General features: G+C 62.4%; 3 protein-coding genes across 21 annotated transcripts in view; 2 read left to right on the forward strand and 1 right to left on the reverse strand.

Moving 5' to 3' along the window:
- POLD2 (DNA polymerase delta 2, accessory subunit) lies at window positions 1-7,842 on the forward strand. Of its 7 annotated transcripts, none has more exons than XM_067745825.1 (13): window positions 79-117; window positions 537-595; window positions 1,235-1,296; window positions 1,414-1,687; window positions 4,464-4,585; window positions 4,775-4,898; window positions 5,186-5,300; window positions 5,446-5,644; window positions 5,914-5,994; window positions 6,146-6,303; window positions 6,507-6,634; window positions 7,122-7,223; window positions 7,577-7,842. In XM_067745825.1, exons 4-13 carry the CDS (start codon window positions 1,468-1,470, stop codon window positions 7,735-7,737), a joined length of 1,410 nt encoding a protein of 469 aa, XP_067601926.1. In that variant the 5' UTR covers window positions 79-117; window positions 537-595; window positions 1,235-1,296; window positions 1,414-1,467; the 3' UTR covers window positions 7,738-7,842. The 7 variants fall into 7 exon arrangements, with proteins under 7 accessions (XP_067601920.1, XP_067601924.1, XP_067601922.1 ...); XM_067745824.1 differs by having other exon boundaries at window positions 91-117; window positions 537-641; XM_067745821.1 differs by having other exon boundaries at window positions 71-117; window positions 1,235-1,687.
- A 108-nt stretch (window positions 7,843-7,950) lies between these two features.
- Window positions 7,951-17,534, reverse strand: AEBP1 (AE binding protein 1). The gene is made up of 21 exons (XM_067745806.1): window positions 17,260-17,534; window positions 15,278-15,619; window positions 14,676-14,738; window positions 14,475-14,546; window positions 14,209-14,343; window positions 14,066-14,131; window positions 13,295-13,372; window positions 13,089-13,172; window positions 12,924-12,971; window positions 12,174-12,283; window positions 11,957-12,096; window positions 11,532-11,616; window positions 11,288-11,432; window positions 11,100-11,185; window positions 10,814-10,937; window positions 10,350-10,546; window positions 10,082-10,261; window positions 9,528-9,879; window positions 9,308-9,447; window positions 9,055-9,154; window positions 7,951-8,844 (listed from the first exon to the last, which is right to left on the reverse strand). The coding sequence occupies exons 1-21, from the start codon at window positions 17,510-17,512 to the stop codon at window positions 8,237-8,239; spliced, it is 3,408 nt and encodes a 1,135-aa protein (XP_067601907.1). The 5' UTR covers window positions 17,513-17,534; the 3' UTR covers window positions 7,951-8,236.
- POLM (DNA polymerase mu) overlaps window positions 16,825-19,524 on the forward strand; it is a 28,279-nt gene continuing 25,579 nt past the window's right edge. For 12 of the 13 annotated variants that reach the window (XR_010945371.1, XR_010945370.1, XM_067745810.1 and 9 more), the window contains exon 1: window positions 17,659-18,098. Coding sequence is in view for 11 of the 13 variants with exons in the window: in XM_067745810.1 (XP_067601911.1) it covers window positions 17,659-18,098 (440 nt within the window). In the remaining 2 variants the exon portion in view is untranslated. Of the gene's footprint in view, window positions 17,200-17,658; window positions 18,099-19,524 lie in introns of those variants that run through there. The other variant, XM_067745818.1, reaches the window with a different exon arrangement.

Genomic DNA, 19,524 nt, shown 5'->3' on the forward strand with positions numbered 1-19,524 from the left:
ATGATGAGCATGGTGGAGCACGCAGTGATTGGCGAGATGCCTCTGTGGGCGGGGCAAGGCGCGCGGATTGGCGGGAGATGGCGCGCGGCTGTGGGCGGGGCCGCGGCGTGCGGCGAGGTGAGTGGGGTCTCGCTTCCCCAGGCCGCGTGGATGCTTGGGGGGGCTGGCTCTTTGGGGGGGCTGGCTCTTTGGGTGTCCTCGCGTGGGGGCGGGTTAACAGGCATCTCGCGAGGGAGGTCTGAGCAGGCTCTGTGCTGTACTCCCCCAGACGGCCCCAGGTTGCGGGCCGGGGCCGTGGCCTGGGGATTCAGGCCGCGAGACTCCTTCGAGACTGCGGCCAGAGCGCTGCCGCCGCTCTACACTTTAGGGTAGATAGTTGATTCAGATACCGTCCCAGCCCAGAGCTGTTCTGTAGGGCAGAATTCAAGCCACCTAATAGCTGTGCTAAAAAGGCGGGAGGAAGAAATCGGTTTTAGTGCCACGTCTTTTTTAACCCATTCCATGCAAACTATTATCATCCCTGTACGCATGTAAAGAAATGACTGAGCTGCTCCACGCACTGATCTTGGAACCTGCTGTGGATCTGACGCCTACAGTACGTCTCAGTGGGGCTCCGGGCTGCTTCTGGAAAGTGGGCTCAGGTGCTGATGCCTCTGCTCTCCTGGAGCTTTTATTCTAGTCAGAGGAGGCAGACAATAAACTTAAAATGTATTGTCTGTTGGAAGATAAATGCCATGGAAAACAATAAACATTGGAGGAGCAGAAGTGCCAGGGGAGGGTTGCAGGTGGAGAAGGTGAGGTTTGAGCAGACCTGAGGGACCTGAGGGAGAAGAGCAGGCCTCCTGGTGGGGGGACAGGAGGGCAGGACCAGTGGGGCAGATCTCATAGGCCACTGTAGGGACTTGGGGTTTTATTCCGTGAAATGGGGAACCTTTGGAGGGTTTCGAGCAGAGAAGTGACTGATTTATGTTTTGTTTTATTTATATTTTTAATCATAGGCTAATTATTTTATGGTAGGCTTGTGTAATAATAAGGTTGGCCTCATGCCTTGAGATGGGGCAGGTGCCAGGGAGCTGGATGGAGGCAGATGAGAAATTCCATTTGGGACATGGAATTTGAGACCTTGATCATTGTCTAGGTTGAGGTGTGGAGCAGGCAGTGGACACTTGAGATGGGTTTGGAGAGCGCCAGTGGGAGAAGCATTTCCTAGCTTTCCTCATCTCCCTTTTTGCAGGTTACAGGGGACACTGGTATCCAACCTAGTCGAGTTCCAGGTGCTGTTCTGGCCGGAGTCTGGTGTGCACCACAAGTCTCCCCCACCCTCAGGGCCCTGTGGGTGCGGTGGAGCCACACTAGGGACGCGGCTGCCGCGGAGGTTGCAGGGATTGCAGGACTGCGTTTGTGTCCTTTCAGGGACCACCTCCTCCCTGTCCCGGCCACAGCGGTCTGGACACATCAAGCACGGACATGTTTTCTGAGCAGGCTGCCCAGAGGGCCCACACTCTGCTGTCCCCACCATCAGCCAGCAACGCTACCTTTGCCCGGGTGCCCGTGGTGACTTACACCAACTCCTCGCAGCCCTTCCGGCTGGGGGAGCGCAACTTTAGCCGGCAGTATGCCCACATTTATGCCACCCGCCTCATCCAGATGAGGCCCTTCCTGGTGAGCCGGGCCCAGCAGCGCTGGGGTAAGTAATGAGTTTGGGGAAGTGCTTCTGGGTTTGTTGGGCACGGATCTCCAGACCCTTGGGGTCGTCTGTCTTTCCTAATCAAGTGGCCTGGGCAGTGCAGGCCTTTTTCTTTTTTTTTCCCATTTCTTCCTTGGTGATCTTTCCTGCTTTTAAGTTATTCTTGATGAATTAGGACCCCCACCACCTTCAACTTTTGGGTGATGCCCCATCACCTCATTGTTACTATTTATAAGAGTGGCTTTCTGGGACTTCCCTGGTGGTCCAGTGGTTCAGACTCCTCGCTTCCAATGCAGGGGTCATGGGTTCGATCCCTGGTTGGGGAACTGCTATCCCACATGCCTCGTGGTGCAGCCAAAAAAAAAAAAAAAATTACGAAAAAAAGGTAGCTTTCCACGTAGTTTTCATTTCATGTGTTATGTCTTTAAACTGAAATTTTGTGGGTGAGACCGTGTCTTATTCATTTTTATTGCGCCCCCCACCCCCACCCCGCCGCCCAGCACCAGGCTTGCTGGGTTTCAGCCCAGGTTGCACATTGGAACCACTGGGAAAGCTTTGGCGAGCACTGGCTCCCAGGCCTGTCCCATCCCACCAGGTCAGCTGGATTGACTCCGGTTTTATTATACGCAGCCAGGAGAACACTTGACCCGATCTCCTAGCTACATCCTCATGTTAGAGATGTTTTCTGTTTTCCTTACTGCAGGCAAAAGTGTTATTCACCTTTTCTCTGCCAGGGTCTCCTTCCTCTGGTTCCCAATGCCTTTCTCTCACTTTCCTTGAAGTCCTCGAGGACACCCTCCTCGAGCCTAAGGTCAATGTCATCTTTTAGATTCTTTACAGCAGCATCTGCTGTGGTACCAGGTTTCTCTTCTTTTTTTTAATTAATTTTTATTGGAGTCTAGTTGCTTTACAATGTTGTGTTAGTTTCTACTGCACAGCAAAGTGAATCAGTTACACGTATATACATATCCCCGCCAGGTTTCTCTTCTAACAAAGCTGCCCAGTGACAGAAAGCAGCCATTTTATTCTGTTCACAGAGTGGGGCCCATGATGAATGGGGCCTTGGCTGGGTGACTGACAGTAGGCAGCATCGTTCACACCCCACGTGGCTTCTCTGCGTGGCCAGGCTTCCTCCCCCGAGCTCAGTCCATCTCAGAATTCACCTCTCTCCACTCACAAGTTTCCTGAACACCTCAAGCCCTTTCTTACCTTTGGCTCTCCCTGCGCCTGGCACGCTCTGTCCCCGGCACACTCTGTCCCCAGGCTTCCTTCACAACCTCAGCTGAAACATCCTGTGCTTCGAGAGGCCGCCTGGGCCAGCAGGGCCTTCTCCGTTCGCAGCACTTGTCCCAGCAGCAGATCCCGCCTTTCCTGCTCTTGCCTCTCCGTCTGCGCCGGAAGCTCAGTGAGGGCAAGGATGGGCCTTCGGGTTCACTCTCGGTGCTGGCGCCTGGCCTGGCGCCCACACTCCGCCCGGATGGACAGATGTCCCGCCCTCAGCACAGGGCTGTGTGGTTCTACCTGGTGCTCAGACATGCACACTGGATCTCAGCTGGGTAGCCTTGGGCGTGTTCCTTAATCTCTCTGTGCCTCAGTTTCCTCAGCCCGGTGGTGGGGTAATAATATCTCCACTGGCGTGTTGTCGGGGGTGGAAGAATTCCAAGCGCAGGGCTTGGCACGGCCACCTGGGGCTGAGTGAGGGCTCGGTGGACATTGTGCCTTTGGCATCTGTTGTCTCTCGTGGCGTCTGGCATTTCTATCCAGTGCCGGCGCCCTCCTTATCTTATTTTGAAGCACTCCCCCTCGCTCCCCAGGGCGTGGACCTGTGGGATGTTCTTGGTTATTCCGGGGCAGGAGGGATACGTGCTGGAGTCACCGGGCTAAGGAACGGGCTGGTCCCAAGTCCACATTATCCCATCCCCTCCTGTTAGCGTTTTCTCCAGGCTTGGGGTCTGTACTAACAAACCCTCAGGCCTTCTGGGACGTGGTTCCTCCCTCCTGCCCACCCGAGTGACCCCTGCATACCACCCCTCTCCCACGCCCGTCTTCCTGCCCGTCCCTAACGCTTCCTGTGTGCTGTTCTCTGGGATCCCAGGCCCTCTGGTGACTCCACAGGGAGCAGAATGGGGCGGGTGGGGATATGAAGTTTGGATTTGGGGTATCTCTGTTTTCAGATGACGAGGCATTTGTGGGGCGGATGAAAGAATCCAAACTCTCAAAAGAGACTGTAATATTGTTAGGGCAGGGCTGTGTTGAGACTTGGCATACCTCCTTCTAAGGATCAGCGTTATAATTTAGGTATAAGTGAAGAAACTCTGCATTAGCTTCCCGTGGCCGTTGTAATAAACAACAGAGCCGCAAACTGAGTGCCTTCAAACAACAGAAGTCCATTCTCTCCCAGTTCTGGAGGCCAGGGCTCCAAGATGCAGGTGTCGGCAGGGCCGCGTTCCCTCCAGTCCTTCCTTGCCTCTTCCAGCTTCTGGTGGCTGCCCCGGCACTGCTGGGCCCGCGGCTGCCTCCCTCCCGTCTCTGCCCCATCTTCACGTCGCCTTCTCTGCATGTCTGCCTCTCTTGTGAGAACGCTTGGCATACAGAGCGCAGGCACATTCAGAGTCCCTCTGTCCCCCTGGGGCCAAGCGATCCTTTAGGTCTAAGGGGTCCTTGCATTTGACGTTCTCTCCCTCCTCGTGGAGGCCAGGGCCCCAGGGCCGCGGTGCTCCGTGGCCGTGAGGGGGTGGAGGGGGCTCGTCTCTGAGCTCAGACCCTCATGCCGCAGGCAATGGAGTCCTGATTAAGAAGCTGTGTGAGCTGCAGCCTGGGGAGAAGTGCTGTGTGGTAGGGACCCTCTTCAAGGCCATGCTGCTGCAGCCGTCCATCCTGCGGGAGGTCAGCGAAGAGGTGAGGACCCCACGGGCTGCCCCCAGAATACTTCCCTGGGGGCACTGATGGGACCACCTGCCTTGCATCCTGGGAATCAGGGCTGGGCCTCTGCCCATGGAGGAGGGGGCTGCAGGGCCATCTCACTGACGTGGCACCGGAGCCAGAGTGGGCTCTGGCCCCATGACCACTCCCATCTTTGAATTCCAGCACAACCTGCTCCCCCAGCCTCCTCGGAGCAAATACATCCACGCAGACGATGAACTGATCTTGGAAGATGAATTGCAGCGTATCAAACTGGCGGGTGCCATCGACGTGGCAAAGCTGGTCACAGGTGGGGAGGGGGGAGGGGGTGGCCCGCACCTCTGGGTGCTGGCGAACACCTGCATTATTCTTGCAGCCATGGGGTTGGGTTCAGGTGGTGGGTGAGACCCAGGTAGGGGTCAGTTCTTCCCACCTCCGCCCGGAGGCACTTGACTCTAGGAAGCAGATGCCCAGTCCTGAGTCCTCAGTGAGAACTCACCAGCAGAGGAGAGCTGCTGGTTTTGTCATCTGGGTGCCTGGAAGGGGGTGGTAGCCCCTCGGGCCCCCCCTCCTGGGCCTGACCCTGCTGCTCCCCAGGGACGGTCCTGGCTGTGCTGGGCTCTGCAGGAGACGATGGGAAGTTCCTGGTGGAGGACCACTGCTTTGCAGGGCTTGCTCCCCAGAAGCCCACACGCCCCCTCGACACGGCCAGGTGAGGAGCAGGGGCCCGGGTCCGGTCAGTGGTCCGGGGGAGTCACATTCGCTGGCCCCTGCTCCCCTGTGATGGTGACAGAGCCCCACCAGGAGCTCCACGCAGCCCTCCCAGCACCCACGAAGACCCCGACTTCTTCCGGCAGGTTTGTGCTGCTGGTGTCCGGCCTGGGCCTGGGTGGAGGCGGGGGCGAGAGCCTGCTGGGCACCCAGCTGCTGGTGGACGTGGTGACGGGGCAGCTTGGGGATGAAGGGGAGCAGTGCAGCGCCGCCCACGTCTCCCGGGTCATCCTCGCTGGGAACCTCCTGAGCCACAACACCCAGAGCAGAGACTCCATCAATAAGGTACGGCACCCACCTGCCTGCGTTCAAGCCCTCCTTCCCCGCGGAGCGTCGGGCACGGGGTCTCGCAGGCCTGGTGACCCAGGAATCTCCTGTCCTCAGGCCCTGCTTTCTGAGGGCGGTGGCGGGGGCCGGAGGCCCGGCAGTCTTACTGTCCCCCTGTGGGTGGGGCTTTGCTCTGCTCTCAGCCCTCCTGGCGGGGGCTCTGGGTATGGCTTTGATGTAAGCCTCACTTGGGGGCTGATCGCCTGTGTATGGGCTTCTCCCCCCAGGCCAAGTACTTAACCAAGAAAACCCAGGCAGCCAGCGTGGAGGCTGTCAAGATGCTGGACGAGATCCTCCTGCAGCTGAGCGTGAGTGAGCTGGGGGCAGGCCACTGCTCGGGATCGGGGTCTCTGGCACTGCAGTTGGGCACTGGAAGGTGGGCTGGGGAAGGTGGACTCCAGTGGGGTGCGTATGGAGGGAGCTGGGCCCTGCGAGCTCCCCTGCCCCTGTGCCCTCCAGGCTTCCGTGCCCGTGGACGTGATGCCAGGCGAATTTGACCCAACAAACTACACGCTCCCCCAGCAGCCCCTGCACCCCTGCATGTTCCCACTGGCCACTGCCTACTCCACGCTCCAGCTGGTCACCAACCCCTACCAGGCCACCATCGACGGAGTCAGGTAGCCCCACTCCAGGCTGACCCCTGGCCTTCTGCCTCGGTGGCACCAGGAGGGGAGGGTTGGGCCCAGGGCTGTGGAGGGCCCACCTGGAGTCGGGCTCGGGACTCCCTGTGAGGGTGCCAGGTGAGCTCTGGGCCGGCAGCCGTGGGAGGAGTGCAGACGGTGGCCCCCCAGGGTGGGGTCAGCCGAGCCCTGCCTTGCAGATTCCTGGGGACGTCGGGACAGAACGTGAGTGACATCTTCCGGTACAGCAGCATGGAGGACCACTTGGAGATCCTGGAGTGGACCCTGCAAGTCCGTCACGTCAGCCCTACAGCCCCTGACACCCTAGGTACTGGGACTCAGACACGTGGTGTGGAGCAAAGTGCCGGGGAAGGCCAAAGGGGCTCCTGTCATGCTCGGAGGGTTCCCAGCCTGGATTTGCACCCACCAGCCTAGCCGTGACCTGTCTAAGGAAAAGCCCCAAAGCTTGGTTTGTCTTGGGAGCTACTGTGGAATCTTACGTCTGTTCGTGGCCAAGGCCCTGCTTAGGGCTGAAGGCCATGGGAGCACAGTGGGAGCTAGGGCCGGTCAGGGCACTGCACCCTGGCCCGGTGCCCACCCAGAAGGGCGAAGGCGGCAGCGGTAGAGCATACTGCCCTGCCTCTGGGGCCACGCAGCAGTGTGTGGAGATGTTTTTGTTGTGGCAGCTGCCACAGGGTCACGTGTGTGAGATGGCACTCCGCATCCTACACGGGACAGCCCTACCCGAGATGTGTAGGTGTCTCCGCGCTGCAGCTGAGAAGCCCCACTCTCAGCTGTGGGTCCTCCTTCTCCAGGTTGTTACCCTTTCTACAACACCGACCCGTTCATCTTTCTGGAGTGCCCTCACGTCTATTTTTGTGGCAACACCCTCAGCTTTGGCTCCAAAATCATCCGAGGTAAGTTTTGTCTTCTGGGGGGTCCCAGGCCTGGGCTGACGCGGGTGACACGCTCTCAGCTGGGGCCAAGGCTCACAGAGAAAGCCTGTGTTGGAGTGTCAGGCGCCCATGGGTGGACAGCCCAGGCTCTGCAGGGACTGAAACTGTCCCCACCAGAGCTCATTCTGGTCAGTGTGGCTTTAGCCTTGGACCTTTATGGGGTCCTTGGCCCTTTTTGTTTCTGGTCTCAAGGAGCTTCTGTGGTCCACGCTCCCATGGTGCTGATGGGGGGCTCCTGTTCACTTCTGGTGACTTCCCTTTGAGACGGGCCTCACCCAGAACCTAAGGCGCGCCCCCACGTGGCTTCTTTGCAGGCCCTGAGGACCAGACAGTGTTGCTGGTGGCTGTTCCGGACTTTAGCACCACACAGACCGCCTGTCTGGTGAACCTGCGCAGCCTGGCATGCCAGCCCATCAGCTTCTCAGGCTTTGGGGCGGAGGAGGAGGACCTGGGAGGCCTGGATCTGGGCCCCTGACTCACAAAGGCGGCCTTGTCCGGAGAGGCCCCCGCTATTCCTTCCCTGTGGCGTCAGCACCACGGCAGCTTTGCCTTTGTAAATAAAGCCTGAGTGTTTACTGGTGTTGAGCTGGGCAGACCTGGTGGCGGGCCAGGGCACTCCTGTGGAGGGAGCCTCCCTCCTCCTCCCCTCTCCCAGCTGGTCAGGATGGCAAGCGGTCAGTGACACATCTGCCGTGAGCTTGGTTTATTGGTGTGGCCGGAGCAGATGGTGGAGAAGTCTGCCCCCACCCCCACCCCCCCGCACCCGGGCTCGCTCAAGCTGCCCCAGCCCGGCCCTGCAGCAGAGCGGCCGGTGGAGCAGACGCCTGACACAGACCCTGGCTCCTAGGTCTCCATCACTTCATGCCCCCTCCTGGCAGGGCCCACACCGGGGGTCTTTCCGTTTGCTGATGGCCGCTGAGCGGGCCAGGGCAGTGTGACTACTGGTGCAAGCTCGCGCGTTGGCAGACCTGTTCTCAGAAGTCCCCGAAGTTCACTGTGTAGGTCTCAACTGTGGTGAAGGGGATCTCCTGGCCCGTGACCATCTTTCTCTCCTCCTCCTCACCCTCCTCGGGCGCCAGCTCTGTCCCAAACTCCGTCACCACCTCCGTGTAGGTCTCGGTCTCTGACTCCTCCCAGCCAGCTGTGGTCTCGGGTGGAAAGTGCCAGGGACCCAGGGTAGAACTTGGGGCGGGGGAGGGGGCAAGGGAGGGGGTGGGGAGCAGTGTCGGGGGGGTGGGGGGCGACGTGGGGACGGTGGCCGGGCTGGCGGTGGCGTTCAGGCGCCGGAGCCGCATCTGTTCGCGCATGCGCAGCCGGTACTGCAGGCGGCGGCGTTGCATGCGCCGCTGCTGGGGGGTCATGGGGCGCGACGGGTCGATGTGCGGGATGGGCCGGTTCCCGTTCATGGCCATGATCTCCCGGATGCGCTTCCAGTTGGAGCGAGCCAAGATGAAGTTGCACTGGGTGGCCCCGATGTCGTAATCCACGTTGCAGGTCTTGGAGCTCGGGGTGTAGCCCTCTGCGTGGGCCGTCACGCGGTACTCCCCCGGGTTCAGGATGCGCCAGTAATCGCCGCCACTTGCTGCAGAGGGAGGACGGGTTCGGCTGCCTAGGAGTACCCCCTCCCAGGCCCCAGTCCTCCTGTCCGAGATCCCCCTAGCCCTCCCTCTGGGGGGCTCCAGAGGAGCAGGGACGTGCTAGGCAGGCCAGGCTTGCCTTGCCAACGGCACGTACAGATTTGGTGCCCCCCACCTCGGGAGGCAGAGCGGCGTAGAGGTATGCACTTGTGTACCTGTCTTCACTCCGTGGTTAATGCCGCTCACGGAGATGGTGGCGTTGGCGATAGGGATGCCCTGCTCGTCCGTCACAACCCCCTTGATGCCGCGGTGAACCTGCAGGGGAGGCAGGGCGGGTGTCCACATGGAGAGCCCACTGGGTCTGTTGCTGCCCTGTCCCATGCATGAGGTCCCCTCGCCCTTCACCACCCTCTCCCCAAATGCTGCCCCACTCCTCCACCTGCACGCCCTCCCCGGCAGCCCGCACACCTGCTCCATGAAGGTGAGCAGAGCTTCCTTGTTGTTCTCCCACTCTCGGGGCAGCTCACTCTCGTGAGGGAACTTGTCGCAGCCCAGGTAGATGGAGAGTTCCAGGCAGTTGGTGTGCAGGTAACTGAAGTCGTTGATAGCTGGGCAGGGCAGACACAGAGCCGCAGTCACCCCTGCCCACACCAGATGCCCCACCGCAGACCCTCCCAGGCTGACTCACTCCCAGAGCGGGGTTTCCACTTGGCCCCGTTGACGATGCCCATGCCGCCAGTGTAGTCCTGCGCTTGGCACCCTCCCCGGTAGGGCTCGGTCATGGTGAGGTGGGTAGAGGCGAAGGAGATGGAAAGCCAGCGGAAGATGGCGTGGTCTGGGGTCTCTTGGGCCTCAGATGCTTCTTCTTCGTCCTCTCCCCGGGCAGCTGCCATGGCCGCGGCCAGCAGCTGCTCCTGGCTGGGCGTGCGGGCCATGTCATAGGGGTAGGACACGAGCCGCTCGCCGCCGTTCAGGTTCGCTCCCAGCACGAAGGGGTTCTTCTCCATCCAGGCAATGATAGCCCGGACCTCCGTGGACACCTAGGGTGGCCAGTATGTGAGGTGTGGGCTACAGCCTCCATCACCCTCCATGTAGACCCCATACTGGTACTCATGCCCCCTCAGTCCCTCCAAGGCCCTGCAGTCTCAGCACCCGGGCTGGGTAACCCACGGCCCACCCCCAAGTCCGGAGCTCCAGGACCCCAGGGTCCAGGCTGCTCCCACAGGCCCTGCTGGGCCTCACCGTGGCATCTGGAGACAGGTAGTGTTCAGGGATGGGCAGGTTATTGTTGGGGACCCGGTAGGGAACCCATTTCCTCTCCTCAGCTCCCCAGAGCACTGAGTTGAGATCCGGGAAGTCCTCATAGATGTCAAAGCCCTCCTCGGTCCACAGTCCCAGCGCCCAGTTCCCAAACTCTGAGCCCTGGGGGAGCAGGTGGGGGTAAGCATCAGCAGCCCACCCACAGCCCTGCCCCACCCTGGCCCTGCCTTACCCCCTTCCCTCTACCCACCGTCTGCGCTGCCACCTCGTAGCCGTCAGGATTCAGCGAGGGCACGAGGTGGATGCGCGTGTCCTGCACCAGGCTGCGCACGCGCGGGTTTCCGTCTCGGTACTCGCGGCACAGGTACTGCATTAGTAGCAGCAGCAGCTCTCGGCCTAGCACCTCGTTGCCATGGATACCAGCTGTGTAGCGGAACTCAGGCTCCCCTGTAAGGGCAGGAGCCTCAGCAACCAAGCAGCCTCCTGAGGCCTGAGGCCCAGGGGATCTGAGGAAGGACCCAAACCGGCCTCATCCCCAGAGGGGTGAGGGTGGCTGAGGACTGTAGGGCCCAGCAAGGGGCTCCAAAGATAGGTGGGAGGTGGTGAGCTGGAAACATCAACGGCGCAGACCCAGCTACAGTGCCAGGGCCTTGCCTCTATAATCTGTTGGGCGTGGGGAGGGCCAGGCCTCCAGGGGGCTGTCGGGGCCCTCACCCAACTCGTGATCCCCGGGGTTGTCCGAGATCTCCATGGCGTAGATCTTGAGCCCACGCGAGCTCTTCCCTAGGCTGTATGTGCGGGTGATAGTGGGGCACTGCTCGTTCACCACCTTCATCAACTGGGTGCCAGAGAAGACACAGAGTTACGCAGCCCACCTACTCCCGCCACCCCCAGCCCACCCGCAGTGACCACATCTCTCCCATGGCCTGGGTCTGCTCTATGGGGAGGCTCCCCTGTTAGCCCTGAGCCCAGTCCGTGGCCTCAGGACAAGCACCCCAACCTGGCGCATGTCCTTATAGCTGTGGTGCCGGAAGTCCAGGTCGTCGGTGGTCAACACCTCGTTCTGTGCATAGTAGCTGTGGACAGCTGCAGAGGGTGGGCAGGCAGGGCCTTGAGCTGGCCACCTGCCAGCCCACCGCGGGTTGCCCCAGCTTCCCATCCATGCCCCTGCCAGCCCCCTGCACTCACGGGACATGGGGCACCCCAGCACCTCCAGGCGCATGCATAGGCTGCCGTTCCAGGTGAGTGGGTAGATGCGGATGAAACGGGCCACCACCGGCTCCGGGAGCTCGCTGAGCACAGGTGTGTCCTTGTCCACGTTCCCACGGAAGGTCTGGGAAGAGGCAGGCCTCAGAGCAGCCCCCTACCCCAGCTGAGAGCCCACCTGCGGTTCAGACGAGGGGCGTATAGAGCCGAGGGCTCAGGTGCCCACCATTTCCTCGTAGCCGTTGGTGTACATCACCCATGTCTGGCTGTCATTGCTGAAGCCCACGAAGAAGGAGGTCACGAAGTCGTCACTGGGGAGCGGATGGTGGTCAGGGTAAGGCTTCTCTCCCCGCCCCAGGTCCAGGCCCTCAGGCGGCCTGAGCCCCCTCTTCTGGGCCCAAGAACCTAAGAGCTAGCAGGTGTGTGGTGTTGGCCCGGATGTCGGGAGAGGCTGCCATGGCCGCTGCGTGGCCGTGGGCGACTGGTTTGCTTATCTGGACCCAGGGAACCGACCGGCCATAACCGAGGAGTGGCGGTGAGGTGGGGCAGGGGAGGGCCCTGGAAGGCCCACTGGAAAGTTCTGAACGGGACTCAGAGCTGTGCCTGGAGCCACCTGCCCCCACCAAGTGGCTGTGAGCCTGGTGGACTTACTGGATGCTGGAGTCGCGGCCCTGGGTGATGACGCCCGTGAACTTGGTGGTCCTTCTGGTGTCCACCTCGATCCACTGGGTCTGAGAGTCGTCCTCGGCACACCACGCCCCGTCGTAGTAGTCGTCCTCAGTGTCGCCGGCCTGTCGGGGACAGCAGGGGGGCTGAGCAGGCAGGGAACCCCTACCCAGCTGGGAGATGGGCCCATCCCGACACCCACCTGCATGTTGAGCCGGCCACGCTGTGCCCCTAGGCCGTGGCGCAGCATGGAGGAGGACCGGATCTGGTTGTCCTCGATGCGGTGCGACTCCATCCCGATGGGGGGGCACTCTGGGGACACGGCACCCCAGGCTGGTGGCCCCCTGGCTCCGTCCCTCCCTCCACCGAACCCAGAAGGGAGGAGCCCAGCACCCACTTCCCCTCACATCAGGGGGCGCCAGTGAGGGCAGCTGTGCTCCAGCCTGTGCTTCCCCACCCTGAGTCTCAGCTTCCCCCTCTGGAGAATGGGCTGATGACACCAGGCTCCAGGGGACCATGGGGCTCACATGAAATCACAGGGACAGCCACCCCAGGGCCTGGCCGGTCCCAGGCATTGTCTGCGTCGGGGCCATCTGCGCACCTGCCTTGTGCCCTGAGCTCTGTCCCCTGGGGTCAGGCCCAGGATAGAGACACTCCAGGGCCTCTCCCTTTCGCGTTGCAGGACTTTAAGAGCAGGAAGGGGCTCTGGAGGCCTGGAGTGCCAACAGGAAATCCGGGTTTGGGACCAATGTGTGGCCTTAGGTGGGTCACGTGCCCCATCGCCGTCACCCTGCGGCCATGGCACGGCCCCAGCGCCGTCACACCCGCCCTACAGCCTCCATACATGCCCATGGCAGCCCCGGCGCTCGTAGCTATGCTGCAGCCCTCACAGCCCCCCCCCAGCCCCCCGCACCTATCCCGCTCCCCCCGAGCCCCCCAGTGCCTCACTCACTGAGTTGCTCTGCTGGAGCCCACTCCTCCAGCTCACCCTTCCGGGGCCCTGGGGACAACAAAGGGAGGAGGTGGTGCTGAGGGTCCCAGAGCAGCCGGGGGTCTGGCGGACCTCTCATGGGGACCCAGGTTGTGTGGGCCCAGCCCCCAGCCCCCAGAGACACACCTTTGTGGTCCTTGCCCTTCTCCACAGTCCATTTGTCATGCGTGTCCTCCTCCTTGGGCCTGCCGCCCTCCTTTTTGGGTTTCTCTGAAGGGTGGAAGCGGGGAGGGGCCTGTCGGCTTAGCCCCAGGCTAAGGGGGGCTTCAGGGGGCAGGTGGGGTGGGGGTCAGGCCTGCACGGGGGGCTGGGGGCAGCCTGGGTCCACTCACTCAGGCCCTCCTTCTCTTCATCTGTTTCCAGGCTAGGGTCAGGCTTCTGGGGCCTGGGAGGCCGGAAGTAATAGTCCACTGTGGGGAGGGAGAGCCCTGATGAGATGGCCCACCACGAGCCGGGGCTCCTAGGTTCACAGGAGCCCAGTGGGCCGGACTGGGCACGCGGTGCACAAGGTGAGGAGGTGAGATCAGGGTGGGCCTTAAAGAGTCCAGATGGGCTGAGACGAGGAGGGAGGGTCCTCCTGGAGGGGGAGGCTGCTTGGGCACAGGTGGGGTGAGCGAGACCCCGAGGAAGTCACCAGCCTGGCGCCCCCGCAGGGCGTGGCCCGGAGAAAGGTGGGGAAAGGCTGGGCAGGGAGTGGGGCACGGACATCAGACATGCCCCGAAGGACGACTGGCACCTGTGGCAGGAAGGGGGGTCTGGAGAGCTGAGCTGGGGCCAAGGGGTTGATGGGGACCGAGGCCAGGAGGAGGGGAATGGGGTCCAAAGGGGCCGGGAGCAGGAGGGAGCGGAAGGCGGCATGGGAGTCCCGAGGGACGAGGGGCGAGGTGGCCAGGACCGGAGCTCGGAGGGCCCGAGAGTGAAGCCCACTGGGGCTCAGGGCGATGGGGGGAAGAGCGAAGTTGGGAGCCAGGAAGACCGAGCCTGAGGGAGGAGATCAGGGGAGGGCGGCCAGGCCGGAGAGGGTGGCCAGGTAACTCCCACCAAGCTGGAGGCACAGGCAGCCCGACCTTGGGATGCAGAGGGCAGGGGCCCTAGGCACTCACTGTCGTCGTAGTTGGGGATCACGTAGCCGTCCCCATAGTTGGGTGGCAGCGGCTTCAGAGGCGGCTCTGTGGAGGTGGGAGGCAGGGTTGAGCCGGAGCCCCCTCGCCTGGCACCCCGCCGCCCAAGTCTGCCCGCATCCTACCTATCCTCTCCTCCGGGGCCTCGAACCCCGGCCCGGGAGGCTCAGCCTTCTCCTCAGGGCGCTCGGGCCAGAGCCTTTCCGGCCTTCTCCTGCTGGGGGGCGGCCTGGGCTGCTTCTGGCGCCGGATGTACTCAACTGGGGGAGAGGGGGGCGCTCGGAGCTGGGGCCAAGGCCAGGGAGGGTGGGGCCTCCGGGGGCCGGGGGTGGGATCCAGGCGGGGAGGCGGGGCCGGCGGGGCCTGGGTTGGGGGGCAGGGTCCTACTCACAGTCTTCGTAGTCCTCCCGCTCTATCTGGTCGTTGTAGTCCAGCGTGGGCTGCTCTGTCTCCTCCTCCGGCTCTGAGAGAGAGAGCGCTTGTGGCCGCCTCATCGAAGGCACTCCCCGACGCCGCCACCCCGGCCCACCCCGGGGACCCAGCAAGCCAGGGCGGTTGGTGCCCTGAGGCCAGGTGGCCGGCGCCCACTCACCAGGCTGGCGCTCCACGTCGGTCTCTCCTGCTGGGCCCTGCCAGGGATCTGGGAGGGGCCCGTCTGCAACACAAAGCCCAGGAGCAGGTGGACGGGAGGCCTGTCCTGACCACTGGCTGCACCGTGAGCCTCCACGAGACCCGGGCCCTGCCGACACGCCCTGAACAGCTCACTCCCGGGAGGCCCGGGCTGCTCTAGCCCTAAGCACCCTGCTGGCATTTCTGGGGGGCCAGAGAGCTGGACGGCTTTCTGGGGAGCCCAGGCCCTGCTGTCTGGGAGGACCTGCCGCAAAGCTGCCCCCGCAGGCGGGCACCCTCCAGGCTCAGAGCCCAGTGACGCTGTGGGCAGGTGGCTCTGGATGGGGCCCAGGGGACGGATCCCAGGACGGTGGAGAGCAAGCCCCCACCACGAGGCTGCCAAGCACTTCCTCCCCAGGGGAGGAGCGGCACCGAGGGAGGGACAACAGTGAGGCCGCAGCGCCCACCCGGACTGGGGGCTCTGAGGGTCTGCGAGAGGCAGGGCCTCAGGGACCCGCCCTCAGCCCCCTCCCCCTGCAGCCCAGCAGGTCAGAGCCCCACAGTCTCAGAAGAGCCAGCACACACCTCCCTCCTGGGGCAGCTCCTCGAGGCCGGGGCTGGCGACTGGGGGCAGTGGCCACTTCGGGCTTTCGGAGGGGGTTGGGATGGGGGCCTTCTTCCCAGCCAGAGGCCTCTTGTTGGCCTTGGGTGGCTTCTCCTTGGGCTTCTTGGTGGCCTTGGGTGGCTTTTCCTTGGGCTTCTTGGTGGCCTTGGGTGGTTTCTCCTTGGGCTTCTTGGTGGCCTTGGGTGGCTTCTCCTTGGGCTTCTTGGGAGGCCTGGAGGGCACCTCCGGGGGCTGCTTGGTCGCCTTGGGGCCTTTGTCCTTCTTTCCTTTCTTCCCTTTGTCTTTGGCTTTTCCTGGAGGTGCTGTTCAAGATGCAGACTCAGGTAAGATCAATGAAGAACCCCCTCTATGCCCCATGTGCCCCCCACCCCCGGCAGGGTGCCTACAACCTGGGCAGAGGGGCTGCTGTTAGCCCTGCATTTCCCAGATGGGGGAAACTGAGAGGTGAAGCCACTTGCAGTCATGGCAGAGCTGGGACTGGCTTTCTGCCACCACCACACCTTGGCCTGGGTAGCTCAGCTTCCCAGGGGGTAGGCCCTCGTCCTCCCATCTCCCAAAACCTCCAGAGGAGCACCTCACAATCCCCTCTTTCACCGTACGGCCCCTTGGCCAGTCAGGGCCCACTATTCTGTGCTGGGCACAGAAGGGGCAGAGAGGTGACTAAGCCATCCAGGCCTGGGGAGACTGCCCAGTCTAAAGGGGGAGGCAGTCTCCTCCCTGCCAACTGCCACACAAAGTAAAGGGCATGGGCCCGGGGCCTCTCTGAAGCTAGAAAAGCTTCAAAGAAGAGCGACACTCATGGGCTATCCCCTATCCAGGGGTAAGGAGTCTGGGGTGGGTTGGAAGCCATAACCATAGGGGGTCCTGAGGCCACACAGAGGACAGATAGGATAGGTGGGCACTGCAGCTGCTCGCCCATCTCGGAGTCTGGGGGAGGGAGGAAGCAGGGGCAGGGCCTAGGGCTGCCTATAGGAATCCTCCAGGCCCCTGAGCAAATGCTGTTGAAAATGTAATGGAGGAGTGGGGGCCACATGACCGAAATACTGGAAAATCTACAAAACGCAGACAGTCAGGAGAAACAGAGCTGCCACAGCAGCATGCAAGAGGCCGGGACAGCAATCTCGACCGGAATGGCGGGGGAGGCTGCGATGGGTCCCAGGGAGGAGCCAGGAAAGATCTAGAGCGGGATGAAGGGGAGGAGCTGCTGACCTCAGGAATGATGGACGGTGCCCTGGAGTCTCCTGGGAGAGAGATCAGCAAGACCCCTGCCCACCCTCCGGAAGGTCACAGTAAACAGCAAAGATTTATTGACAGCTGATTATATAAGAGGCACTAGGCTACATGCTTTGGCGATGCATCACCTCGTTTAATTTTCACAATAACCCAGGACTACTGCCCAGTGCCTCTGGGAGCCTTGTGGAGACCAGGGTCTTCTGCAAGGCCCTCCCCCGGCTCTGTGCTCCTGGAGTAGGAGGCCAGGCAGCACAGGTAAAAGGCTGGTGTCCCAGGCTGGGACTCTGGCAGTGGTGTGGGCACGGCCAGCGTGTGCCACAATCACACTGAGTGGCCCCATTAGGACGGCAGGGCCGTTCCCGTTCAAACTGACCTGGGCAGGGGGCAGCAAAGTCCCCAGTTAGTTCATGTCTAGTCCCTCTGGGGGTTTGGGGCTGTGCATGACGGATTGGGAGGACCCAGTTCCACTGGGCAGTGGACCTGCTGGATGCATCTCCAAACCCAAAGGGCTCCAAGCCAGCACTGACCTCTGCCTGGCACAATGTCCCGCCAGATATCTGGGCTCTCTTGTGCCTTACAGAGCCATTCCTCACGCTGGGCAGACTGGACCTCGGCCAGACACCACCGAGGCCCGCCATTCAAGCCTGAGGTGCAGGTCTCCCCGAGGCCCCCCATCACACCGAGGGCCACCCCTACCCGGTGCTCTTACCCTCTTCGGCCACCCCCGGACGCGCCCCCGGCTTGCCCCCTGTCTGGGCTTTGCGGACGGGAAGGGTGGGTTCAGGGGGTGGTGGGGCCTCCACGTCGTCCTCCCGGGGCTCGGACTCCAGCTCCGACAGGAAGCCCTCGAGGAACTCCTCGATCTCGTCGTCGGTCAGCACAGTCTGCGGGCGCCCCCCGGGGCACAGTGCCAGCAGCGCCAGGAGGCAGCCGAGCAGGGGCGCCCCGCGCAGGACCGCCATGGTCGCGGCCCGCACGGGGGGCGGGGGGGGGGGCCTTCGGGGAGGGGCGGGCGGGGGCTCCGGGGAGGGGCGTGGGGGGGGCTCCGGGGTGGGGCGCTGAGGGCTCCGGGACGGGCAGTGGCTTAGGGGTCGGTGTGGGCTCAGGGATGGTCTGGGGGTTCCGAGGCGGTGGCGGCGGCTGGGAGCTCAGGTCCCGCGTGGCGCGCTCCCGCGCGGACTGCCTTCTCCAAAGCGCCAGAGGCGGCCGGGGCGGGGGTGCTGGGGCTTCCGGAGCCGGCTCCCCCCACCCCCGGGGAAGGAGGAGGAAGGGGAGGAGGAGCCGGGCGTGGACGGAGGGGCTGCGGGGGGAGCCGAGCAGTCCCGGCGCCGCGCGCGCTTGGCACTTCCCGGAGTGGGAACTGCGGGCTGTGTCCCGGGCCGGGGCCCGCGCCTTGGAAGAAAGGCCGCAGGGAGGGAGCGTCGGAGGGGACGCGAGGTCCAGAGGGTGCGGATCGGAGCGCTCCGACGCCCCTGCCCCGCGCCGTCTGCGACACCGCCCCCAAGCCGGATGGGAACTGGAGGCGAGATGCCCCAGAACCGGCTGGAGGTGAGCGGGACCACTGATGGCAGAGCCAAGCCACGAACTCAGGCCTCGAGGACCCTCCCCATCTCGGGACCCGCAGCAGTGTCCCCACCTATCCTTTCCTCCCTCTGGAGCCTTGGCCTGGCAGCTCTGCCAGCTGTCACCAGCCTTCATTCAGACATCCAGCTAACCTCCCAGGTCCGTGAGAGCCGGGCCCTGTGCTGGTCCCCCTGGGAAGGACCACACTTTGGGAATTCACCCTCTAGTGAGGGGGACAGGTGCAAAACCGCCCTCAAGGCAGGCTAACTGCTCTGCTGGGGGTAGGAGCCCCCATGTAAGATTGCCCCTCCCCTCCCAAGGGACTGACATACTAGGTCAAGTTTGGAGGGAGGGTCAGAGATGGAGCAGGGAGGGACGGACGAGATGCCTTTCAAGTTGTAATAAACTGTGTGTGTCATTCATAGGCATGGGCTGTCAGGGGTGTGGAGGGACTCAGCACTCACACAGCAATTTCCATACAAGCTCAGGGGGTTCTTGCCCTCCCCTGCACTCCCAGCAACAGAGGGAGGGATCCCAGATGAAGAGCCCGGCACGGAGGTGGGAGGCAGCCAGCTGGCTTATGTGGCCCCCTTCTAGCAGATGGTACAGCCTCAGGTGAAGCCAGGTCAGATCAAGGGAACATTTTAGGGGCGGTGCGTGTGAGCCCAGCCCCGCGTGGAAGATGTAGGGGCCACAAAGGCATAGGAGATCAGACACTACCCCTGAGGACATGGGCCAGCTGGCAAGAGAGGATGGGTACCTTCAACCCAACGAACCTGGGTGCTGGGACCTACCACGGGAACAGTTCACTCACCACCCGAATAGGAGCCACAGATGTTTACGGTCGGTTCCCCTCCCCTACGGTTTCTTTTACTATTTCCCCGCAAAGAACGTTTCTTCACCTCTAGGGATACACTGCTTTCCGAACAGCTGAGATCCCAACCAGGACAAACAGACGTTCCTCTCCTTCCTCTTACCAGAACCCAGTTTTTTAAAACTGTGTTTACCATAGCTCCAGCTACCATATGGACCAGACGCAGCAGCGGCATGTAGATTGGGTAGTCAGAGAATCCCAGGATCGATTAGTAATGTCTGCCATGGGTGTTGGCTTAGGGAGTTATGCCATGTGTACCTGGTGTTTCCGTAAGTCTCTCCCCAGGGGCAGATGTTGGCTGGCCCCAAATGGGCATGACACCTAAGGCCAGAGCTCCCAGAACGTTCCTCCTTGATGGGATGAGGAAGCAAGAAAAAGCACATCTGGAGCCCATGGGCCAAGTTTAGCAGCAGTCAGCCCTGAGCCAACGTTGTCTGAGGGTTTGGCCCAGTTGGGAAAACCCAGGAGAGCCCGAGATGATGAACAGGCAGCAGCCAGGGAGCGTCGTGCGAGCTGCTGGCTCAGCCCGGGACTGGG

This window comes from Pseudorca crassidens, chromosome 8, assembly GCF_039906515.1.
Source record: "Pseudorca crassidens isolate mPseCra1 chromosome 8, mPseCra1.hap1, whole genome shotgun sequence".
Taxonomy (NCBI): Eukaryota; Metazoa; Chordata; class Mammalia; order Artiodactyla; family Delphinidae; genus Pseudorca; species Pseudorca crassidens.

Bases quoted from the DNA above. Each gene is read 5' to 3' on its own strand.
- AEBP1 (XM_067745806.1), bottom strand. From the start codon at position 17,512: ATGGCGGTCCTGCGCGGGGCGCCCCTGCTCGGCTGCCTCCTGGCGCTG. The intron at 13,173-13,294 runs GTGAGTGGACCC...TCCACCCTTCAG, and splicing joins TGAAGAGAAGGAGGGCCTGA to AGAAACCCAAAAAGGAGGGC. The intron at 11,617-11,956 runs GTAAGTCCACCA...TCCGCTCCCCAG, and splicing joins GGCCGCGACTCCAGCATCCA to TGACGACTTCGTGACCTCCT.
- POLD2 (XM_067745819.1), top strand. From the start codon at position 1: ATGATGAGCATGGTGGAGCACGCAGTGATTGGCGAGATGCCTCTGTGG. The intron at 4,899-5,185 runs GTGGGGAGGGGG...GCTGCTCCCCAG, and splicing joins CGTGGCAAAGCTGGTCACAG to GGACGGTCCTGGCTGTGCTG. The intron at 5,301-5,445 runs GTGAGGAGCAGG...TTCTTCCGGCAG, and splicing joins CGCCCCCTCGACACGGCCAG to GTTTGTGCTGCTGGTGTCCG.